This window comes from Artemia sp. Qi Xiang Cuo, chromosome 11, assembly GCF_049724085.1.
Source record: "Artemia sp. Qi Xiang Cuo chromosome 11, ASM4972408v1, whole genome shotgun sequence".
Classification (NCBI taxonomy): domain Eukaryota; kingdom Metazoa; phylum Arthropoda; class Branchiopoda; order Anostraca; family Artemiidae; genus Artemia; species Artemia sp. Qi Xiang Cuo.
In genome coordinates this window covers 17,200,944-17,224,567 of record NC_142804.1, presented here as the reverse complement: position 1 = coordinate 17,224,567, position 23,624 = coordinate 17,200,944, and the positions used below count along the sequence as shown (strand labels likewise).

The 23,624-nt window shown below is 36.0% G+C and overlaps 1 protein-coding gene across 2 annotated transcripts in view; it reads left to right on the top strand.

The window, feature by feature from the left end:
• LOC148946709 (glutathione synthetase-like) overlaps nt 1–23,624 on the top strand; it is an 86,531-nt gene that overhangs the window by 20,501 nt on the left and 42,406 nt on the right. For both annotated transcript variants that reach the window (XM_089096344.1, XM_089096343.1), the window contains exons 2-4: nt 9,902–10,051; nt 11,356–11,539; nt 21,904–21,979. In XM_089096344.1, coding sequence (XP_088952470.1) covers nt 9,919–10,051; nt 11,356–11,539; nt 21,904–21,979 — 393 coding nt within the window. In that variant the 5' untranslated portion in view covers nt 9,902–9,918. The remainder of the gene's footprint in view (nt 1–9,901; nt 10,052–11,355; nt 11,540–21,903; nt 21,980–23,624) is intronic.

The window sequence follows — 23,624 nt, the reverse complement described above, 5'->3', positions numbered from 1 at the left end:
ATGGAGAAATGAAACAGAAAAGGGTGATTTTCAGCGTTTCCAGATCTTTTAAAAACATTCCCATAAGTTTCACTCCGCAATAAACTTTTACTATCAAGATGAACTTGATAATGGTGATCATTCCTGAATCAGCATTAACGGCAAGTTTTTCTTTAAACGAGGGTTCAGTTGCTCAACCTTGCAAGGATCCTTGCCTCAAAAAAGGTCGGAGGAGCATGACGGTCCCAAGTCCGTAAAATGAGGAGGGTTGGGCGATAGGCTTGCTACCTATCCCCGTAAAATTCAAAATTGCAAAAGAAACATCTATGATAGCCTCGGATACCCCACTACACCGTTCGACGACGACCCCAGCACGCCCATGGACACGATTTATGACAGTGAAAACTATGACGAAATTTCGATTCTGGAATGTAAGGACACTAAACCAGTTGACAAAACCTGAACAAGTACTCAGAGAGATGAAGAAGTATAAGTAAGATCTCCTTGCTCTGAGCGAAGTCAGGTGGATTGGATCTGGACATGAACAGCTAGGAGATGGTTACTCGCTAATTTACTGCGGAAATGAATCCCGGCACCCGGCTGGAGTTGGGTTGTTGCTGTCTGACCAGGCCACCAAAGCACTAGTTGAATGGAAGCTAGTCAGTGAGAGGTGCTTACTTGCAAGACTTGTAACCACCCATCTGAAAATCTCAATAATTGGTTGTCATGCTCCTACGAATGCTGCAGACGATACTGATAAGGAGACATTCTACCAAGCTCTTCAGTCATTGACATCAGAAGTCCCGTAGTATGACCTTCTTTGTGTGGCTTTGGACTTCAATGCAAAGGTCAGAGCAGACAGAGACTACTGTCCGCAAGTCCTAGAGAGACATGGTCTTGGTGAAATGAACCAAAACGGAGCTTTCCTGGTAGATTATGCTCTGGGTAATAATCTTATGGTCGGTGCAACTCAGTTTGAACATAAAACCATCCACAAACAGTCATGAATCTCACCAGACGGCAGGACGAAGAGCCAAATAGATCGTCTCCTAATCTAAAGGAGATGGCGGACAAGTCTTCTGGACGTACATGGTTTCAAAGGGGCAGATGCCCAGTCGGACTATATCCTGATGATAGCAAAATAGAAAGTCAAGCTGAAAGCGCACAAAAATACAAAATCACATTCTGCAAAGCTTTATGATGTAGATAAGTTACATTACCTACAAACCCGAAGAAACTTTTGTACAGAGTTGAAGAACTCATTCACTTTGCTTGAAATAAAAAACTGCACAGACAGTCCGGAAACAGCATGGCTAAAAACAAAGACAACATACAATCAAGTAGCCAAGGATGTGCTTGGTTATAAGAAGAAACCGAAGGAAGATGGATATCACAAGAAACTTCGAAACTGATCGATGAGCGTAATGGCCTGAGACAGCAAATTCTCTCTGTTGGCGGCGACAGATCTTCGGTCTTCGCAAATGTCCTTTACAGAATGAAGAACAAAGAAATCAAGAAGTCAGCAAAAGCTGACAAGTGGATATCTGTAAAAGAGAAGGCTAGACTAGCAGAATAAGCAGCTAGAAAAGGAGACTCCAAAGCATTTTACAGGCTAACAAAAAAAATGCTAGAAAAAAAAAATACTGGATCTGCCCTGCAGATTCAGCCAAGTCAAAGATGAGAGCGGAAATGTTCTCACCGAAACTTAGAAAATTGACGAGAAGTGGGTATCCCACTCCGAAAAGGTTTTAAATAGACCGAGACCAACTGACCGAGAAAGCATCCCTTCTGCACCATTTCTATCCTGATAATTGACGAAGATCCCCCCCCCCCCCACATCTACAGAAATACTTATTGCAGTGAAGAAACTCAAGAATGGAAGATCGCCTGGTGAAGACTGCATAGCTTGGAATGATTAAAGCATCAGTGAGGATAACACTGATTGCAACAGTCTGGCAGTCCGAAAATGTCCCTGGCGACTGGACATAAGGGATAATTGCTAAGATATTTAAGAAAGGTTGCGCACTTATCTGTGGTAACTGGCGAGGTGTAAACCTAGTATCAGTACCAAGTAAGGTTGTAGCGCTGATACTACTCGAGTGCCTGAAAAAAGCACTCGATCCGTATCTGAGAGAAGAGCACCATGGCTTTCGTACAGGTAGATCTTGTTCAGACCTCATATTCACGCTCAGGACTCTGATAGGAGAAGCAAATGAGTGGTCCAACAAGATATACATGCTCTTCATTGATTTTGATTCGATTCGGTGGACCGTGACACACTCTGGGAAATTCTACAGCATTATGGTGTCCCCAAGAAAATTATAAGTTTGATCATGGCCTTTTACGAAAATACAGAATGTTGCATAAAGCCAGATAACGGAACAACTATATGCTTCAAAATTATGTCAGGAGTGCGACATCGATGCGTTTTATGGCCGTTTTTATTTGCCATTTTAATGGACTTTGTTTTTCGAGAAGCGACTGGCTTTGGAGTAACAGTCGGAAATATAATCCTCTCGGACCTTAACTTTGCGGATGGTGTGGCACTTCTGGAAAGTACAAAGCAGTGACTCCAGGAGCTTCTTAACAAAGTGAGCGTTAAAGTGGAGAAAGTCGGCCTAAACATCAACAGAGATAAGACTAAATCAATGGCAACATCTGGCTCACCAGTCGAGGTCCTATACAAAAATCGAAGAGTCGAAAAGGGCCATGAATTTAAGTACCTTGGAAGCTGGATCGATTACACAGGAGAGGTGCAAAAAGAGGTCAATAGGAGAATTGGCATGGCAAACGCTGCTTTCAACAAACTTAAGCCAGTATGAAAATCAAAGAAGTACCCACTTGCACTAAGGCTGTGACTTCTTAATAGCAACGTTGTGTCCGCGCTTTTGTATACTAGTGAGTTCTGGAAACTAGATGTTAGGACAGAGAAAAGACTCACAGCTTTCGAAAATATGTGCTTGAGATGCACGCTGAATATCGATTGGCGTCAAAAAGTCAGCAACATCGAGGCCCGCAGAAGAACGGGCCAGCCGCTTATTACTGAACTGATTAAGAAGAAGAGATGGAGCTATCTTGACCACGTCCTTCGGGTGGAGGACTCCAGAATCCTGTACCAGGTTCAACAATGGCAGCCACGTAGGTGTTGACAGAGAGGAAGACCGACAAACACGCTCAGACGCACGTATGATCGTGATCTACGCAGTGCTCACCCATCACTACAACCCCAGTGGGAGGATGTATCCGCCGCAGCGCCAATACGTGACGTTTACCGAGGCTTCGTCAATGCCCTATGCGCCACAGATGGCTTAGGAGGACCTAAGTTCTAAGTGAGTTCAGTTGCATGGAGGTTGAGCTGTATGAGGATTCAGTTGAAAGGAGTTGAGTTTCACAAGATATCATTTTCACGAAGGTTCAGTTAAACGGAGTTGAGTTGCAAAAGGGCTCAGTTTAACGGGGCTTCAGCTGAACGAAGATTTTGTTGTACGGGGCTCAGTCAAACAAGAGTTCAGTTGCAAGGGGGTTGAGTTGCACGATGGTTCAGCTAAATGCGGTAAAGTTGCACGGAATCCAGTTGCACGAGGGTTTAATTTTGTGAGGGTTGAGTCGCATGGGGATTGATTTAAGTTTGGATTCAGTTTCACCTGGGGTCAGATCCAGGAGGGTCCAGCAACATGGGTTCAGTTGATCGGGGTTCAGCTAGATGAGGGTTTAGTTGCATTTAAATCCAGCAAAATACAAAATCTTCATCATAAAAATTAAATACCCCCCTCCTCCCGTGAAAGCCTATATAACCGAGAATACAGAGATAAGGAAAAAAAATTAGGGGCAACAAAGAGCCGTAATGCTTCAATGCTTATTATTTTTACTTTTTCTTAGAGGCACTTCATATGGAAAGGGTGGTCGTATAAACTTCGGAAGGGGATTATTAGATTGAAAATTAAAAGTCTACGTACCCTTTTTAAGAGTAAAAAGTAATCGACGGCCAAACAGCCCCCCATACCTTTTTTCTCAAATGCATCCGATGAAAACCTTAAGATAGTTAATTTGTTCAAAATAGTCCAAAGCCCAAAAAACTATGCCTCCTGTACTGACAAAACTCCCTACAGCCTCCCAGGGCAAGGGCTGTATGTTATGCAAGTTGCCCATTTTCAACAAATAAGGTTATTGTAGAACGGATGGTCGCAGAAACTTCGGAGCAGTTTCTACGTAAATTCGGAGTAGACTCAATCGATTAGAAATCGAAAGTTCTAGTTCTCTCTCTGAGAATCAAAAGTGATTGGAGGGCAATTACCCCCCCCCCCGCACACGTCCTTTTTACCAAAACACATCCATTCAAAATTTTGAGATGGTCATTTTGTTCAAAATAGTCCAAAGGTAAAAAAACCATACCTCGGGATCATGGGTGCCCATTAGGGGGGGGGAGGTGACGCCAGCCCCCTCCTGCCTGAATGATGCTGCCTTATTTTTATATTTTTGTTTTGAGATTTCCATTATACAGCATTAAAAGTGTAAATTAGACCAGGTAAGCTCCCCTGGCATTCAGCTTATAGGCGCTCATGCTTTGGAGTGACCCCCCCCCCCGCCCTCGGGGTGAGGACTGTCAGTTATGGAAGTTGCCCATTGTTAACACAATAGTAAGGTTTTTATGGTAAGGGTAGTCTAGAACCAAATTTAATATAAACAATTTATTTTTGTCAAGATTAAGACAAATCAAGGCCTGTTCTTTCAACATTTTGTCAACCTTTGACAAAATTTAGGCGTCGAATTCGTTCGTGAAAATTCTATTTTCCCAATATTATTATTTCCCAAGAGACGAAAATTCTCATCTCGAATTTTTCTTATTGTGGTCAAATAGCAAGACTAGAAAATACCCAATCTAAATGGTAACTAGATTTTTTGTATTTCATTTCCGATTTTTTCTTTAGGAACATATTTAGTTCGACTCGGATTTATAACGCTACAGTGCTACTGGTATGGCAAGTTGGCAACTATGGCAACTAGATTTGCAAATTTTCAAAGTTCAAATTTGCTAGGGCACGCAAAATTGCTAGGTTTTACTGCTATATGTTTTGTTTTGTTATTTAGCTGAATCATCTTATTTTTACTGCTGTTTTCTCTGAAATTTTTTTTTGTTAGCTTGAAAAAATGTCACATTTGGCCTAGGCTTCTTGAAAATATTTAGTGCTGTCATGCTGCAACAACTTTCAGAACTGTTCTTTAAAAGGATAGCTTAGGCATAAAGATAGAAGGTCTTAATAAATTGATGATAAAGCTTAGAAATGAAACTAGATAGATAAAAAGGTTAATTTGTTGCAAATCATATTATTGACTTATGAATAAAGTAAACATACCATTTGATGCCTTTTTTTATGCTCTTTCCAAATAGCCTAGGGTATAATAATCATTTTTATCAGAAATGAATTTTACCCCCACCTCTAAATATACCAATTCAGGGTATATATTTGCACATAAGGGGGGGGTAAATTTTATTTTTGATGTAAATGGGAGGTAAGTTTAAACTTTACCCCACCCCTGTAATGTGCAAATATATACCCTAAGTTGGTATATATAGGGGTGGGGGTGAAATTCATTTCCAAAAAAAATGATTATTATATTTGGAAAGAGCATAAAAAAGGCATCAAGTGGTATGTTTACTTTGTTTGTAAGTCAATAGGCTAATATGATTTGTGAAAAATTTATCCATAAAAAAAAAGAAATTCACTATTTTATCCAGTATATAAGACTTCAAGTAGCCTATAACTATCATTGTTAATTCAAGTTGCATTGCAGCCCCTAACCTATAGACTATGCAAAAGCTTGCTGATTGGGCTGTTGCTGTTTTTTAAACTGGCTTTCTTGGTATTACAAATTAACAGTAAAGGTGTAGAATTTGGGCTAATGAAAACAAATCATGCTAAGAAAACAATTCTTCATAATATGCAGAATAATTCCAGATAACACATTTTGACTACATTTCTACTATATACTATACTTTGCCCCCAGCCCCCCTAATATTCAGATATATAACCCAAATTAGCCTATGTATGCTTTCCACAATGCATCTCTCTTGTTTCAACCCATGTACCCATAAATTAAAATCACTGTGGTGAATCAAGAACCTGAAAAACAAGAGTGATAACCCATCTTAAAACAACGCAACTTGGTAAAATTCTACTTTAGCTACTTTTGGCCATCTTGGATTATGCTGATGACTCAAAACTTCTCAGACCAGCCTTGTTATGTGAAAAGCACACCCTTTTACAGAATTAAATAAACAAAAAAAAGTTTGTTTTTTTTAACTGAGAGTAAGGAGTGACATTAAAACTTAAAACAAACAGAAATTATTCTGTATATAAAAGGGGATGTCCTCTCCTCAATGCCTCAATGGAACAGATTGTTCCATTTTTTATGTCTTAAAGAAATAAAGTAACAACTTAGCCTGCCATTTGATTCAAATTTTGATATTAATAATTGTTTTCTCATTCAATTTGTTTCTTGAAAGTCTTGTTTGAACTTAACTTATTTCCCATCAATTTTGCTGAAAAAATACAGTTTCTAATTTATCTTATTTGTAGTACAATAACCCACCCATGAGGAAAAAAATGGCGGAATTGAAAGCTGTTTACTAGACTTTTAGTGCCCTTTAAAAGGCTCAAGATGGAATTTGTAAGGTTAGCAATTGGTATATGTAGAAAGATCATTACAAGTTGCACTAAATGGCGTGGTCATCTTCTAGCTAGAAAATTAATCAAGAAAGGGACAAATTTACCTGGTCCTGTTTTTCTATCTAATTTCTGTCCTATAGTGTAAATCTACCATCCTTGTTATAACGCATCACTTGAAGATTTTATAGAACTAACATGTTCAGAAATGGCAAAAATATGGCCTAGGTTAGGTTTGGCTGCCTTCCCAAGATAATCAAATTGACTCTCCCATGACTAATTTTAAAATACCTTCAGCCTGAAAAATGAACAAGATTGATGTGATATGAAATTTGAATATGTTTCTATCTATTTCATTGGGTCAATTCATGGGAATATAACAGGATTTTTTTTTCAATGAAAATGACAAGAAAAATGTATTGTCAAAATATAGAGAGGGAGGCAAATGCCCTGTGCTGTCCCCTTAATTGGTGTCACTGGTTTATCTATTAGTATTAGGGTGGAATTCCAAATTATAAGATTTTTGGTAAACTTCAAGACACTGGGCATTTTGCTATCATATAAAGCAGTTGAGTTGGGTAAATGAAACTTTTAGGAAGAGATGTACAGCTCAAATTTGCCTTTTGAAAGGTATTATCTTGTTCCTAACTACATCCCATCTCCTCCACCATATACACTTTTGAGCTATCCAGTTGCTCTTATTTGTATTTCATCTTAGACTATATGAATATTAAAGCATTTATCAATTTTTCGTTTGTTATTGAATCTGCATTATTTGCCCAGCTGTTGCTTAGAAACAAGATGCAAACTTTTTTGAACAGGCTGGGGGTGTATCCAGGCAATAGGGTTGGCAGGGAGGAGTGAATGGAATGAAATTGTAACAGTTCCAGTAAATTATATTAGGAAAGAATTTTTAATAAGCTATAAATTACTTATACTCTTTTGGTTTTATTATTACTAGTTTAGAAGTTGGAGTCTTGCACCATGTTACAGGGCTATAGATTCAAGGCATACATTTGTTCACACTTTTCATCTGTTGATAAAAAGTGCAAATGCTGAGCATATACTCTGTTTGGTGTCAAAGTTGCATTTGAAGATCAAAAAGTCTCTGTTCAGTTAAAAATGTACGCATATTGTTATATAATTCAATTTAAAGTAAGGAGGGGACATCTTTTCTCTTCTAAATGGGGATTTTGAAGCTATAGCTTTGGTAATTTCGTTGTGTTGGGTCTCAGAGCTGGGAGATTTGAAGCAAAACTATAAGAAAGTCTTGTGGGGTCTATGGGGGGGGGGGGGTGTAGCAGGTCAATTTCGAACTTTATGTTCAGATGGATAAGACAGTATAGTTTCTCTACTATCATCACAAAAGAGTATACACTATTTTTTTCTTCCTTTGTTTATGCCTGTTGTCCAACAGGCAATGTTGCTAGTTCATTATGTAAACCATCAAGAAATTTTTCGTTTGTTCTTTGTTTCAAACAGGACCCTAAATTATCTGTAAAATCTTAATGAAATTTAGTTAAACAAGCTTTGTTAAATGAAACACTAGTTTAAATAGTTAAACTGATGGAGGTTAAAATTTGTCCATTGTAGTAGGTATTAGTAGCTCTAACACTAAATAGAATGGATTTTAATCTTTACTTTCCCCTTTTCTTTAATTCAGAAAACCAATGATTTTCCCTTTGGGATTTATCCTACAGCTCAAACTAGGGCCAGATTCAGGTTCATTTATTTTTTAAAATCATATATACATAACATACTAAGTATACCAATATCTGGCAGAGAGACAAGCTTGTTTTGCACAGATAAAACAACTAAACTAATAAATAAGGAAATAAATGGATAATCAATCAAAGACAGAAGAAAGAGAGAAAAAAATAATAGACATAATATTAACTACTCACCTCAACAGACATCCCACTTGACAATAAACAATTTTTTCAACCAGGCCATGCAAGATATTTTCAACTTCTTACCTCCCTGCATTTCCAAAAAAATGAATTATCTTGAAAGTAAAAGTTGCTGCAATAAATGATTGATACCCTCAGGAATAGATCCATAGCTTAAATTAGGCAACAGGAACGTGATTTCAATATCCTAAATCTACCCTTTCTTAGATATAAGGCTAATAATATTTCTTGAAAAAATGTGTCTATTGGCCTTCATTTTAAAAATTCAGTTCTGGGAGCCCCTTTGCCAAGGCATGTAGTCCAGGAAAAGTAAAGTATAAGCCAAGCTTGAGAATATTTTTCAACCTTTATTATATAGATAGCAGACAGGTGCAGGCTTCTTGCATATTATCTGCCTTACAGGATCTTTCAAGCCTTAAAAGTAGGGATTACACTATTGTTGGGACTTGAAAACAACATCCCAGGACTTAATTTGACCTCCAGATCGATTTCTACATTTAATCAACCTATAAAAACCTGAACAATGTTTATCAGGAAAATTTTGACCCCTTCTTTAATCACCCAATTGATGATGAATGAGGGGTAGTGGTAAGGGAAGTAGTTATTTGATGTATTGCCATAGGCTGATGAAACTTTTAGGAATTAATCATTGGGCCATAGGATGGGGTTTGCCTGTTCTTATATGATTGTCTGAAGCTGTGAATTCTTGTGAAGCATGAACATGGTTTTGCCATCTGATTGAAGCTTAGAAGGATAAATCAAAAGCCCAAATTTAGGCATAATGTAGTGTTTTCATGCTTACATGGGTGCTATGGTTTTATTTTTGATTCAAATGAACAAGCATATGATCCTAATATAGTCGGAGATTATTTTGTGATGTGACATATACATCCAAAGTTAGAAATTTGGATATGTATGTTGCAAAAAATTGCTGTGCTTAACTTTGCAGGGTTTAACTAAAAAAAAAAAAAAATTATCCATCCTCAGTAATTGCTGTTGTTTACACTGGTTTATAGTCCCTTTTTTAAGAACATGTAGAAGAGCATACTTGCCTAATTTTCCTCTACTGATAAAATCAGATATCCAAAAATGGGCAAAATCACTTCTCCTTACCAAATGACCTTGCCTTATTTTAATTCCTTTTACTGGTAAGACAAAGTTTGATCCACTGGATTTTTGATTATGTGAAAACTATCCTAAGTAGCATCTGTGCTGTTGCTGAAACATCATACTGTCCAGAGTATGTTTTCTGCTCTCTTGAATAAGATGTATTTTTAGTTGCACTACTTTAAATAATTTTGTTCTCTACATCACACTAAGTAATTTACTATACTTTTATTATTGTAGGTCTTTGCTTTTTGACAATGGGAAAAACAGATGAAGATCATATTGCGAAGGAAACTATAGTGAAGAACCCACTCTTGAATTATTTGCCTCAAAATTCAGATGGAATGGTAGAGTTAGCCCTCAAATGTAAAGACTGGGCAACTATGCATGGTAAGGAACTGTAGGCCACATCTAGATATGCCTTTGCATACACACACACACATATATATATATATATATATATATATATATATATATATATATATATATATATATATATATATATATATATATATATATATATATATATATATATATATATATATATATATATATATATATATATATATATATATATATATATATATATATATATATATATATATATATATATATATATATATATAATGTATGTCCATTTTGCCTTAACGTTGATCAGCTTTATGAAAGTTTCAGAAACCAATTCTGTCAATAAACAATAGTAAAAGAAGATATTTCGTTTAATTACTTTAAAAAGGAAGATTAGTAATATATTCTGTATCTGTCTGTTCGTTTTCATTTTAAATGTATTTTATAGGTTTTTTGTTTTTGTTTCAATGTATTGTTATGTTTTTCAAAGTTTGGCTTCATTGGTCATTTTAATTTCTGATTGTTTTATGTTCAACATTTATCATAAGCTTGTTTCTTCTTTTGCTTTAGCTTCAGTTGGATTTTCTTAGGTTACATGAAAAAAAAATCCGTTTTTATACTGTAAATTGAATAAATAATCCAGTTTTTGCCTTCATCTTGCATGGCATTCCCTCTTTTTTCAATAAATGCACATTTTTGCCATATTCAGCTCCAATGCGTACTCATTTATTAACATTCATCTTTTTAAGTAAAGTGTCAGTTCTGGGACCAAATTAAAAGGCTTAGACAGGCTGTACCAGAGATATTCTCACCCATAGAACCTATTAGAAATTTAGATATGTATTTTGGAAGTCATGCAAAGCTGCAGTTGCTGGAGACCAGGGACTGGTTAATCTTTTTTATATGCCTCTATATAAATTTATGAGACGTTATTGTTACTGCTGGGATTTCTTTGTCTTTTAGTCCAGAACTAACTAACTCTGTGTTGCAAATCTCCAATGCATAACCACGACCCTATGGGCAAAAAGTGGGGTAGCATGGTAGCCATGCTACTTGGCAGTTTTCAAGGCCTAGTGAAATTTGTTGGCAGATTTTGAAATTTGTTGAGTTCTGCTACTGGCCGTTTTGGAACTTTTTGCCTACCTGAGCACAGCATCATATTATTACATACCTGCTTTCAAATACGGAATTCTTCTCATCAACTGGCCTGAAGTATTCTACCAGGAAAGTTTTAGCAAAAAAAATAGTTTTTTTTACTGCTACCCCCCTTACAGTGGCCAATTTTTTTGTGGGTAGGAATTATAAATTTGGCTATTGAACCATTTTTAAGATCTGCTGTGTTTTAGGTGCTTGTATGAGGTCAAAAACAAACTTCTCAAGAGATCAGTTGCAATACGCTCCATTTGCTATGCTGCCTTCTCCATTCCCCAGAGTTCTTTTTGAAAAAGCCTGCAGATTACAGCCACTAATCAATGAATTGATGTTCAACGTTGCAATAAATGATGAATTTTTGCTGAAAACTCTTGAAAGGTAATATGAACTGGTTTCAGGGTATTATTTCAGGGCATCTTATGGTATCTATCAGTCATAGGGAGTATTGCAAGACTACATATTTTGCACATGAAAAAGATATACTTCTTAAATGGGTTTCGCAAGTATACTTGCTAAATTAGCATTTCAGGATAAAAAAAAATCCCTGAATAAAAGTGAGAGAACAATGATTAAACAGTCAAGAGAAAAACTTTGTCCAGGAAAAAATTATCCATAAAAAGTGGGCAAAAGTAAAATTAACGTAATTAGAATTTTTAGATTTAAAAAAGCACAAACTTACTAGAAGATTAAATTGACAAGCTGTAGTACTAAACATTTGTTTTAAGATATAAAAGAGGATAAAACACGGCATGCGTTTTAAAGTTTTATATATGATATGGAGTAAGATTTAGATTATTTAATTAGGAGATGAAGAATGTAAGCTGTCTGAAAGCCCCTCAATAAGATCTAGAATGGTTGGAATTATACATCGGCCTTGGTAACCCGAAAAACTGCATTTTCTAGACTATAACATCTCAATCTCAAAAAGAGGTAGGATTGTCCCGTATTCCCTTCATGTGTACTTAGTTACTGTAGTTAGTTGTAAACCACATCTCAATCTCAAGAAGAGGTTGCATTGTCCCATATTCCCTTCATGTGTACTTAGTTACTGTAGTTAGTTGTAAACCACATCTCAATCTCAAGAAGAGGTTGCATTGTCCCGTATTCCCGTCATGTGTACTTAGTTACTGTAGTTAGTTGTAAACCACATCTCAATCTCAAGAAGAGGTTGCATTGTCCCGTATTCCCTTCATGTGTACTTAGTTACTGTAGTTAGTTTGTAAACCACATCTCAATCTCAAGAAGAGGTTGCATTGTCCCGTATTCCCTTCATGTGTACTTACATAAAGAAAGAAAAACGAGCAAAAATGGGGTTTTTATAGGCCAAATGAAAATACTGAAAAAACAAAGTGAATATTTCGAGGGGAAAAACGCCTCTCTTCTTCAGCGCGAAACGAAATAATGTATCCAAGAAAAGTACCGAAGAAAAAAACAACAAACAAATAACGCGTGAAGTAAATTTGAAAAGAACCAAAAAACGAAAGAAAAAAACCAAAAACTGAAAATATAAATAAAATTAGATAAAATCAAAAAATTATGATAATTAAAAACAAATGCTTAAATACCATAGGACGAGTCATTCACCAATATTCGCGATTTGCACAAAAACCAAAAAATTAGAACTACCATTGACGGATACTAGCAAACAACTGAGAAATAAATGAAAACAATTCATTCACTCAAAAACGAAACAAACCAGCAATTAAATAAGTTGGAGAGCTATGTCATCTGATTTCGGATTTTAATTAATGCATTTCTTGCAGACACCCTTTGAGACCTAAGGGGTTGTTCACGTGTTTGATTAGAAGACTGGGAAAGTGGTTCAAGGTTTATTTCAGGGATTACTAAAGTATCGGCTTCTCTTTTTAGAAAACCGAAATATGACTTGTTTATTCTTAAATCACCAGAATCTCTGTTTAAAGCTTGACCTAAATGTTGGTATTTATAAATTTCAACAGCTTCTCTGTAGTGCTGGACAATACCTTTGTCATGCGAAATAAGGCTAGCTTGATTAAACAAAATAGTATGGTCTGGTTTTTCAAAAATGTGCTATGCAAGGGCAGAGTCATTTTTAAAAAAAATTTAGTAAAAATGATCACTTGGTCTTACACGCACTACATAAAGATCATTCCAGGATTATTACGAAAGCCGATAAAGGCAAAACTGTTGTTGTATTAGATTCAGATGATTACGACAAAAAGTTCAGGGAATTTCTAAATGATTCTAACACATATGAATAATTAGCTACCGATCCCACAGAAAAATTTGTCCAGGAAGTCCGAAAAGAGCTTTCTTATCTGTGAAATTACAGATCAGTTGTACAAAAGGTTGTACCCACGTGGATGCACGTCCCCTCGCTTTTATGGTCTTCCTAAAGTTCATAAGCCCGGTAATCCACTTCGACCAATTGTTTCTTCTTTTCATTCTTCTACAGCAAAAATAGGGAAATTCTTATCAGTTGTATTTCGCCCACTAATTCAGGCTCAAAAATCTTATATTAAAAATCCCGCTGATTTCGTTTCCAAGGTGAAGCAAGTTTCGGTTAAACAAAATACAAGAATTGGCAGAATCTTCATGTGTACTTAGTTACTGTAGTTAGTTGTAAACCACATCTCAATCTCCAGAAGAGGTTGCATTGTCCCGTATTCTCTTCATGTGTACTTAGCTACTGTAGTTAGTTGTAAACCACATCTCAATCTCAAGAAGAGGTTGCATTGTTCCGTATTCCCTTCATGTGTACTTAGTTACTGTAGTTAGTTGTAAACCACATCTCAATCTCAAGAAGAGGTTGCATTGTCCCGTATTCCCTTCATGTGTACTTAGCTACTGTAGTTAGTTGTAAACCACATCTGTGTGGTGGCAAGTCATTAAGTTGTAAAATGTAAGTTGCAAAACATTTGTTGTAAAATTGGAAATGTTGTTTCCGCTGTCCGCTGTCTGGTGATTTTCCTCTTTCGGTGGTTGTTTTATACAAATACATTCACCTCCCTCCCTCCAGCGAATACATCCACCTTCCTCCCTCCAGCGAATATATCCACCTCCCTCCCTCCCTACTGTTTCTGCCGTTTGCCAAGCTAATACAGAAAGCAAGCCAAAACACTATACAGTCTGATTACCTACAAGAGGAGAGACCCACATTGAGGACTTCAAGAACAGCTTTGTAAGACAATGGTACCTCCAAAGAGGTTGTCTCTGAAACAACCTGTCTATGGACTCCTTTAAAAGGAAATTCTACTGGCAGAATTTGAAGGAAAAACTAGTTAAAGGGTATATCTCTTGGTATATCTGGTCATAAATTTTTAGTGGCTTGGTGTCATTAATATTTAAATTGAAAAAAAGGAGAAATTTACTTCTTTAATTGTTACATGCACCGGAAAAATCATTTGGCTTTTTTTTTAGCTGAAACTTAGTAAAGAACAAACGAAAGGGAATCAGGCAGCAGAGTCAAATCAAATCTGACATCATCTCTGTCAGAGGGAACTTTTCAAAAGATATGTGTTTTACAATATCTTGTCATAAGAAGCGCTTGTTATATCATCTTGTATATAAAGATGCAGTTTTTGCAAAAAGTAACATTTTATTTAATTAATTTTATTTAATTACATTTTAATTAAATTTTGTTTAATTTAATGATTATCTTTTGTTACTTACAAAAGGCACTAGATATAGCAATTTTATTTAAAATGAGCCTTTAAACACCTCTGTGTGATGTTTCTGTGCTCCAATAGCAGTGACGAAAAAAAGGAGACACATCACTGCTTCCGATGCAAAAAAGTGATTTTTTCTTGTTACTCAAGATGCAGGTATGTATATTCTGTGAAAGGTCTGATTCAAGATACATATAGAGAGGTGACCGAGCTGGACGGAAGAAGACTTTTGGAGTGAATAATTACTCTTAGCTTTCTAGAGAAAAGGAATTGAGGTGATTGAGGAATTGAATTTGATTGAGGTGGGTGCTCCATAAAAAACAGCTGACAAATGAATTCCAATGAAACTATGGTTATCTTAGGATGAACTTTCTAGCATTCAAGAAGCGACCCGGCTCAATAGTAAGCGAACCTCTAAAAAACGGAATTTCGATACCAATAGATACATTAAAATAATTATATTTTTATGCTGATTTCAAATATATAAATTTCAACAAGTTTAGTCTTACCCATCAAAAGTTACGAGCCTAAAAAATTTTGTCTTGTTTTCAAAAAAGGGGGAAACATCCCTTAAAAGCCATATAATCTTAATGAAAATCACACCTTCAGATTCAGCGTATTAGAGAACCCTACTATAGAAGTTTCAAGCTCCTATCAGCAAAAATGTGGAATTTTGTATTTTTTCCCAGAAGAAAGATCACAGATACGCGTTTATTTGTTTTTTGTTGTTTTTTTCCTCTGGGGTGATTGTATCGACCCAGAGGTCCTAGAATATCACAAGAGGGCTCGTTGGAGAGCCCTCCAACGCTCATTTTCCCCAAAGTCACCCAATAGATACTTTGAGTCAACCATTTTGTTCAGCGCAATCGCAAAATCTAACACCCGTGCCTTTGAGGTCGATTTGATCCCACACTGTTTCCAGGGAAATAGTTGTAATTTGTTAGCTTTGTCTAATGTTTACATATAGTATTAGTTATTTTGAAGTATACAGACGTTTTCAGGGGTAATTTTTGCTGGTGGTTGGTCTGGAAGAAGGGGTTATGTGGGAGGATCTTTCCATGTAGGAAGCTTTATGTGGGGAAGGGAATTTTCTATGAAGGGGGCAATGGATTTCCCAGCATTATTTAAAAAATGATCAGAAATTACATTAAAAAAAATTTTTCAACTAAAAGTAAGGAGCAACATTAAAACTTAAAACGAACAGAAATTATTACGTAGATGAGGTGGTTCGCCCCCTAGTCAATATCTCGCTCTTTGTGCTAAAGTTTTTTATTTACTTTCAAAAGAGCTATTTATTATAATTAAACGGCCTTTGTGATTCAGGGGTCATTATTGAAGAATTGAAACAAAATCGAACTTTAGCGCAAAGAGCGAGGTAATGAATTGGGGGGCGAACCCTCTCATATACGTAATGTTCGTAATGTTCTCATGTTCGTTTTGTTTTTTCGTTTTAGTTATAAATTTCACGTCAAATTGTGCAGTATTTGGGCTATATAAATTGCTTTGTCAAAGAAGTAACAAACAAACAATATGTATCTGATACAGCGTTATATTTATTCAAGTGATAGCTCAACATCGTTTGTCTAAAAAGGATAGTCACGTTCTTTTAATTCATGTTAACTTGCCCGGAGATGCCAAGAATTAGGCACAGTAGTTATGATTTACTACTCCTTTACTTAATTGGTTGGATATTGTTTTATTCAGATAATTATGTGGTCGCCGAGTGGATTGGTGCGCTGGATTTAGGTAGACCCCGGCGGCGCGCCGGCGGATCGACCGAACGCCGCCGACGAGAGGCCCGGTCGACCACCGCCGAAGTGTCGCAACGCCACCGGCGCGCCGCATGCGCGCCACCGCCGGAAGAGGTGGCGGCGTTTGGTCGACTTTAAATTAATTTTGCGGCAATTCTTTATTGCGTCAACCGGAAAGTCGGAGCTTTTCCTTCTCGTGTGGTTTAGTATTTCGATTTTCCTGATTAGAAATCAAACAGGGCTTGCACTATCCCCGAATTTTTGGGTACTTCCCCGAAAATATATTCATCACCCCGAAAAAAAATTTGGTTCCCTGAATCCCCGAAAATCACGCAATCACGGTGCCACCCCTAGCGATTTATCACCAGTGACTTTCCCTGCCGAATATTACTTTGCATACCATAATTCTTCACTACTCTTTTGTTCGTTAATTTTCGTCTCTCTTGTTACTTTGCATAAAAACCAGACAGATGTAATATGCAGTTGCAAATATTGCAATATACACAGTTCTTCATATGTTGAAAAAAAAAGTATCGTCTGTATGAAAGGAGTTTAAATCATTTTGAATGCAGTTTCCCAATCGCTATTTCTTACATCATTCGTACTCAAGAATTTTATTTTCAAGTTGAATAGAATTATAGAACACATTCACTACTATACAGCTTCAGCCTTCAGTTGGATTTTGAAATTGACAGCCAACAGATTGTTTCTACAGCTGAATTGTAAGTTTGCAGAATTTTTTTTCTTTTGCTGTTTATAGATAAGATTTTCTTATAATACTACTAATTTTCTTAAGGTAAACTACTAATTTTGATTAATTATTTATGTTGACAATACATAGCTAATAGATACTTCAACTACTCGTATTATGCAAGGGTTCTGAAACGCCACAGCCATTCCGTTTCTACCAGATTTTTACTTCTCTTGATGCATAACGAAGAAGACCAGTTTCTAGCCAGTGACTTGTGAATTTTTGAATTCATGGATAGGCTGGAATCTGTTGTAAATTTCAGCTGTGATTTGAGAAAGACTGATGAAAACATTAATGTTTGCGGTCAACATTGATCGCGCCGGCGGCGCGCTGCCGACATCTTACCGGTGGCGCGCTGTTTTGGCCCTGCCGCCGCCCGTTTACCCTCATCGGCGCGGCGCCGGGGTCTAGATTTAGGATTCTTTGTCCGAGAGGTTGAGGGTTCGAATCCTAGTATATCCAATTATTTGGTTTGGGACGGGGGTCAGTCACGTGACTTTGTAAGCTCAGCCAGAGTCGACGCAGCTCTAAATGGGTACCTGGAGAAATCTGGTGAAGGTAAACAGGAAGTGTGTGCGAAAGCACACAATGGTTGGCCCCCAACCCCCCATTGCACTTCCTGGCTGAAGGGCCAAGAAGCAGATATCAGCACCGCCGGTAGAGACTGTAAAGTCCAATGCTGTATTCTATACCTTTTTTTACCTAAAAACTATTGCTCTTTCTTCCTTCTAGGTTTTCCGTTACGCCAAATGAATTCACTGAACATTTTCAGGATGTTTTGTGACAGTGTTAAACTGTCTAGAGGTGTTAGAATTTGTCGTTGACTGCATGACAGTTCTACCACCGAAAATGTTGCGTTCTCTCAAAAATACCCAGTTAGGCTACCCAGAACACAAAAATACTTCATAATTATGTAAGTGCGCTGAAATATTAGATTTCATGTGAAAAATTCGATTATATCGAACTGTATTATTTCACTTATAAAATTTAAGAACTGTATTATTTCAGTTAGATCGGGATGCACATATCCAGCTTTTACAGGGGAGGAATTTTTACCGGGTTATGTAAAGAGAAGGCTGATAAAGAGAAAAGAATGTTTTGCTAGCAAGTTTATAAAATGCATAAAATAAACGCAGAATGATGGAATCATACTAAAAAAAAAAATAAAGAAAGGATGTAAATTTAAATCTCTTTGTTTTTTTTAAGGAACAAGATAGAAAATGGCATCAGAAACGGTGTTTCCTACCATTTCGCGCCGAGACTTTACAATATTATACCAAATATGAGCACTGGTTCCTCGAATTCTTCTAATTTTATTGATATTTTCGTATAGTTTCTATATAATCCAGCTATTTTGATCGATTAGTCTCCCACCCTTCCTGTAAATTCCTATGTATGCGACAGGTAAAACTTCTTATCAAACATTTCGTGGCAACGAACTATAAGTAAGGAGCGACCTGGCTCAATGGTAACCGAAACTCTAGAAAAAGGGTTTTTGATACCAATAGATACATCAAAAGAATCAGATTTCAATGTTGAATTCCAATATATATATTTCATCAAGTTTAGTCTTACCAATCAAAAGTTAGGCGCCTGAGAAAATTTGTCTTATTTTCGAAAAAAGGGGGAAACACCTCCTAAAAGTCATAGAACCTTAATGAAAATCACACATCATATTCAGGGTATCAGAGAACCTTACTGTATTGGTTTCAAGCTCCTATCTACAAAAATGTGGAATTCTGCATTTTATGCCAGAAGAATGATCACAGATGCGTGTTTTTTTTTTTTTTTTTTTTTTTTTTTTTTTTTCAGGGGTGATCGTACTGACCCAGTGGTCCTAGAATTTCGTGGGTGGACTCATTGGAATGGAAATTAAAAGTTCTAGTGCCCTTTTTAAGTGACAAAAAAATGGAGGGCAACTAGGCCCCCTCCCACGCTCATTTTTTTCCCAAAGTAACCTGAGCAAAATTTTGAGATAGCCATTTTGTTCAGCATGGTTGAAAATATGAGAACGATGTCCTTTAGAATGACTTAATCCCCCGAAGTCTCCGTGGGGGAGGGCTGAAAGTTATGGACTTTACCCAATGTTAACATTTAGGAAGTATACAGACGTTTTCAGGTGGGATTTTTTCTGGTAGTATGGGGGTGGGTGGGTCGGGGGTTATATGGGAAGATCTTTCCATGGGGGAAGGGACATTGCTATGAAGGGGGCGCCGGATTTCCCAGCATTATTAAAAGATCAGAAATTAAAAAAAAAAAAAAAACAAGTTTTCCAGCTGAAAATAAGGAGTAACATCAAAACTTAAAACGAACAGAAAATATTGCGTATATGATTGGGTTCACCCCCTAGTCAATACCTTGCTCTTTAAGCCAAAGATTTTTTAATACTTTCAAAAGAACCATTTATTCTAATTAACGGCCTTTGTGATTAAGGGGTCTTTTTGAAAGAATTGGAACGAAATTCGGACTTTAGCGTAAAGAGCGAGGTATGGACTAGGGGACGAGCCTCCTAATATACGTATTAAAAATATATGAATATAGAAGTTCGTTACGTAAGTTAATTCGTAAGTTACGTATATTTATTACTAATAAAAACGTTCGTAAATAAACTTAAACAAGTTTCGAGAAAGCCATTTAACCAAATAAAAGTAAAATTAATATGCAAATTTTATTTTAATTATTCATGTACGGTGAACCAAAATCAAAACCTGCATTAATTCAAAAACGTTCAAAAATTAAATAAAAAAACAAGTTTTTTTTAACTGAAATTAAGGAACATCTTTAAAACTGAAAACGAACAGAAGTTAGTCTGAATAGGAAAGGGACTGTGTCCTCTGCGACGCCTCGTGCGTTATAGTGCAGTTTTGCTTTGTCACAACTCTTATTTTTTTTAAACAATAAAAAACTTTAGCGTAAAGAGTGAAGCATTGAGGAGGGGACAGCCCCTCTCATATACGGAATAATTTCTGTTCGTTTTAAGTTTTAACGTCGTTCCTTACTTTCAGTTAAAAAAAACTTTTTTTTTTTTTTATTTCTTTCAATGATTGATTGTTTATAACTTTCCCAATCTCTGACCAGCAAATTATGGTTGTGATTGGTAGGATTATTTATTTATTAAAAAAAGAAATGTCAGTATAAATATAATCTAAGTAACATTACGAGAAATTCATGTACACAGTAACCACATACTTACTAAAGGAAATTATTGACGACACTCAAAAGAGAAGGGAAAAAAGTAAATGCCAAAAAATAAAAATTGAAAGAAGAGTTTCTGTTGAATAGGACAAAGTGAATATCAATGACAATAAAGAATTCAAGAATAATTTGTATATTTCTTTAACAAAAGCTCTATGTAGAACCTCTCGTGACTCGTTTTATTTTTCTGCATATCGTATGTCCCTCCTATAGAAATGATCATTGACGGAAATGCAGCAAAAAAAAAAAAAAAAAAAAAAAAATGCGTCTTGGTCTCAGAGAAGTTTTTGCTCTAATGAGTCCTTAGAAGAAGTAGTATGAAATAAAACCTAAATGTTTTGTCAACAACTTGCTTCTTAAAATTCCACTTTTAATCATTTTATGCAAGGCTTGAGAAAGGCCATAGAAGTGTAAAAATTTACGGGCTTTTATCGGATTTGTTCAGCAAATCTGAATTTATTCAGATTTTTTGATGTTGCAGACCATTTTTGTCAGGTTTTACAATAAATGGAGATACAGGAAACCCCCATATTTATTCGGTCTGTGATAGAACTAGCCAAAGAGCCGGCTTCATCCACAATTTGTCCAGAAAAAACTCTGCTTCGTTGAGTTTTTGTCACCTTCCTCTGTTGGCTTTGCTCTCTGTGTCCTCAGCGTTCGCAAAAGGTGTGAACTGGAATAACTAAGCTGTATATTGAATTTGGTTTATTTTGGTCACTTTTTGAATTGGAGAGGGTAACTGCATCGTACTTTCTTTTCATCTTGATTTAATTATCCTATCAAAATATAAGGATTATTTTCTTTATTTGTTTTTATTCCTTTCAAGTCTGTTGTGTTTTTAGTTTGTCGTTGCTTTACTTTCTTTTTGTCTTCTGTCTTTGCGTTGAGGGTGCCTGCAGTTAAAGGCAGAATATGCTTATTTTCTTTTTGATAAACTGTTGAGGTGCTAAAATACGCTCTTCCTTTAATTTTTGACAAATTGTAAATGGGTCCTGGCAATTAATTTTCAATTCCGACAATTCGGTAATGGGATTTTCAATTCTTTTTTTTTTCATTACATCAGACCGCAATTAACCATGTCTTAATGTCTGCTGCAAAATGCTTGATTAATGTTGAATACTTGATTAATTTTTGTTACCGATGAAAGTTTTTTAGTTTATTCAGGATTGAAGTATATATCTGTCCTACTTTTTTAATAAATATGCTTTTAGCTTTAAATTATTGCAAATGAAGGTCCCCAATATTATTATCACTACGATGGAAATCAAAATCAAAGAAGTTTGAACAATAAGTCTGCTTTTCATTGTTTATTAACTGATATTTCCTTATTAGTTGTTAACTATTTTTTTCATTTTACAGGTTTTGAATACCATTTTAATTTCCCCCCTATTTTTGTAGGCTAGTCGGTGTGGACCCATTTTTGGCTCGACTACTTCATATTTACAGGACTGTTTTGAGTGAAGGAGTTGGACAGGTAATTCTATTTGATTGTTTATCTTTTTACTATAGCAACCGTAGAAACTAGGAAACTAGGCAACTAAACTCTGGTGCCTAAATTTGACGCTTTAATTGAAACCGAACCATAGAAACTAGGAAACTGAACTGTGGCGCCGAAATTGAAACTAAACCGTAGAAACTAGAAACTGAACTGTGGCGCCGAAATTGAAACTGAACCGTAGAAACTAGAAACTGAACTGTGGCGCCGAAATTGAAACTAAACAGTAGAAACTAGAAACTGAACTGTGGCGCCGAAATTGAAACTGAACCGTAGAAACTAGAAACTGAACTGTGGCGCCGAAATTGAAACTGAACCGTAGAAACTAGAAACTGAACTGTGGCGCCGAAATTAAAACTGAACCGTAGAAACTAGAAACTGAACTGTGGCGCCGAAATTGAAACTGAACCGTAGAAACTAGAAACTGAACTGTGGTGCCGAAATTTAGAGCCTTAATTGGAACTGAAGCGTAGAAACTAGGAAACTAAACTGTGGCACCTAAATTTGGGTCTAAATTTGTTGCCGTAATAGTAATTAAAAACCACTTATCAGCACTGAATTTCAGTGTTATCCATCAAAACGAGACAGATTGAAAACAAGCTTATACTATATTTAATTTCAGTTTATTATGATTACAATTTTGATGAACTGTTAAAGGATCTTTGGATTAGACTTAAAAGTTTTTGTTCTATTTAAACTCTACTTTGGATTATAAAATAGTTAGAGCTAAGCCATTTTGCGGTATATATTAAAGAGATTTGTACCTTTCGTGTCCCTTTGGTAAATTAGCATCTCTCAGAATTTGCTCTATGTAAATCCAAATTAGAAAAATAGAATTTAAAATACATTACTAAGAAGTACCACTGATGATTCAGCTTAGGTTTGTGTAATTAGGTTAAGGATTATGCTGGATAATGCTCGCCAGAGCTATTTTAAGCTTTTTCGGCTAGTTGGCCGTATTAGTTGACTATTGGGGCTTTTTTTGGTATCTAACTTAATTTTCCTCTCTTATTAGTTTTCTACACTCATTTCTAGCAGGTGGTCTATTGTGGAGGCGGAGAAAAGAGGTGCTGCTCTGCTGCAGAGACATGCACTGAAAGTCTCGTAAAATAAAAAATGTGAAGTGGATTTTTTCGCAGCATATTTAAAAATCTCGACACACTGGTACCATTTTTAGTTTTTTTCGTTTCTTAATGTTTTTTTTTGTGTCTGTCGCTGTCAACAAAGTAACCTACCGCTAGTATAGTAGTTGTCCTGGTAAATTTCTCCTAGTATGCTACTGTGTTTTTCCACGCTTTAGATATATTTATCATTAATAATATTGCTTTAACTATTCTTAGCCAAATTTTTTGAAAGTCTTAATTGTTGGATGTTCTTTTCTTTTCTAAGGATCATCAACTCTGATTTGTGGATAACAATACTTAGAGGTAATATTTTGGTTATTCTTCTGGGCCCTCCAGGGTTTTCAAAGTCGTTCCTGACAATTTTTTTAATGCTCCTTAGTACACAGATATTTTTATTCTTAAAAGATTTAAATAAACACAGAAAGAATTAGTGTTATTGATTAAGAAATCAGGAACTACCTGCGATCTACGTCTTTTGATTTCAATAAAAGCTTCATCTG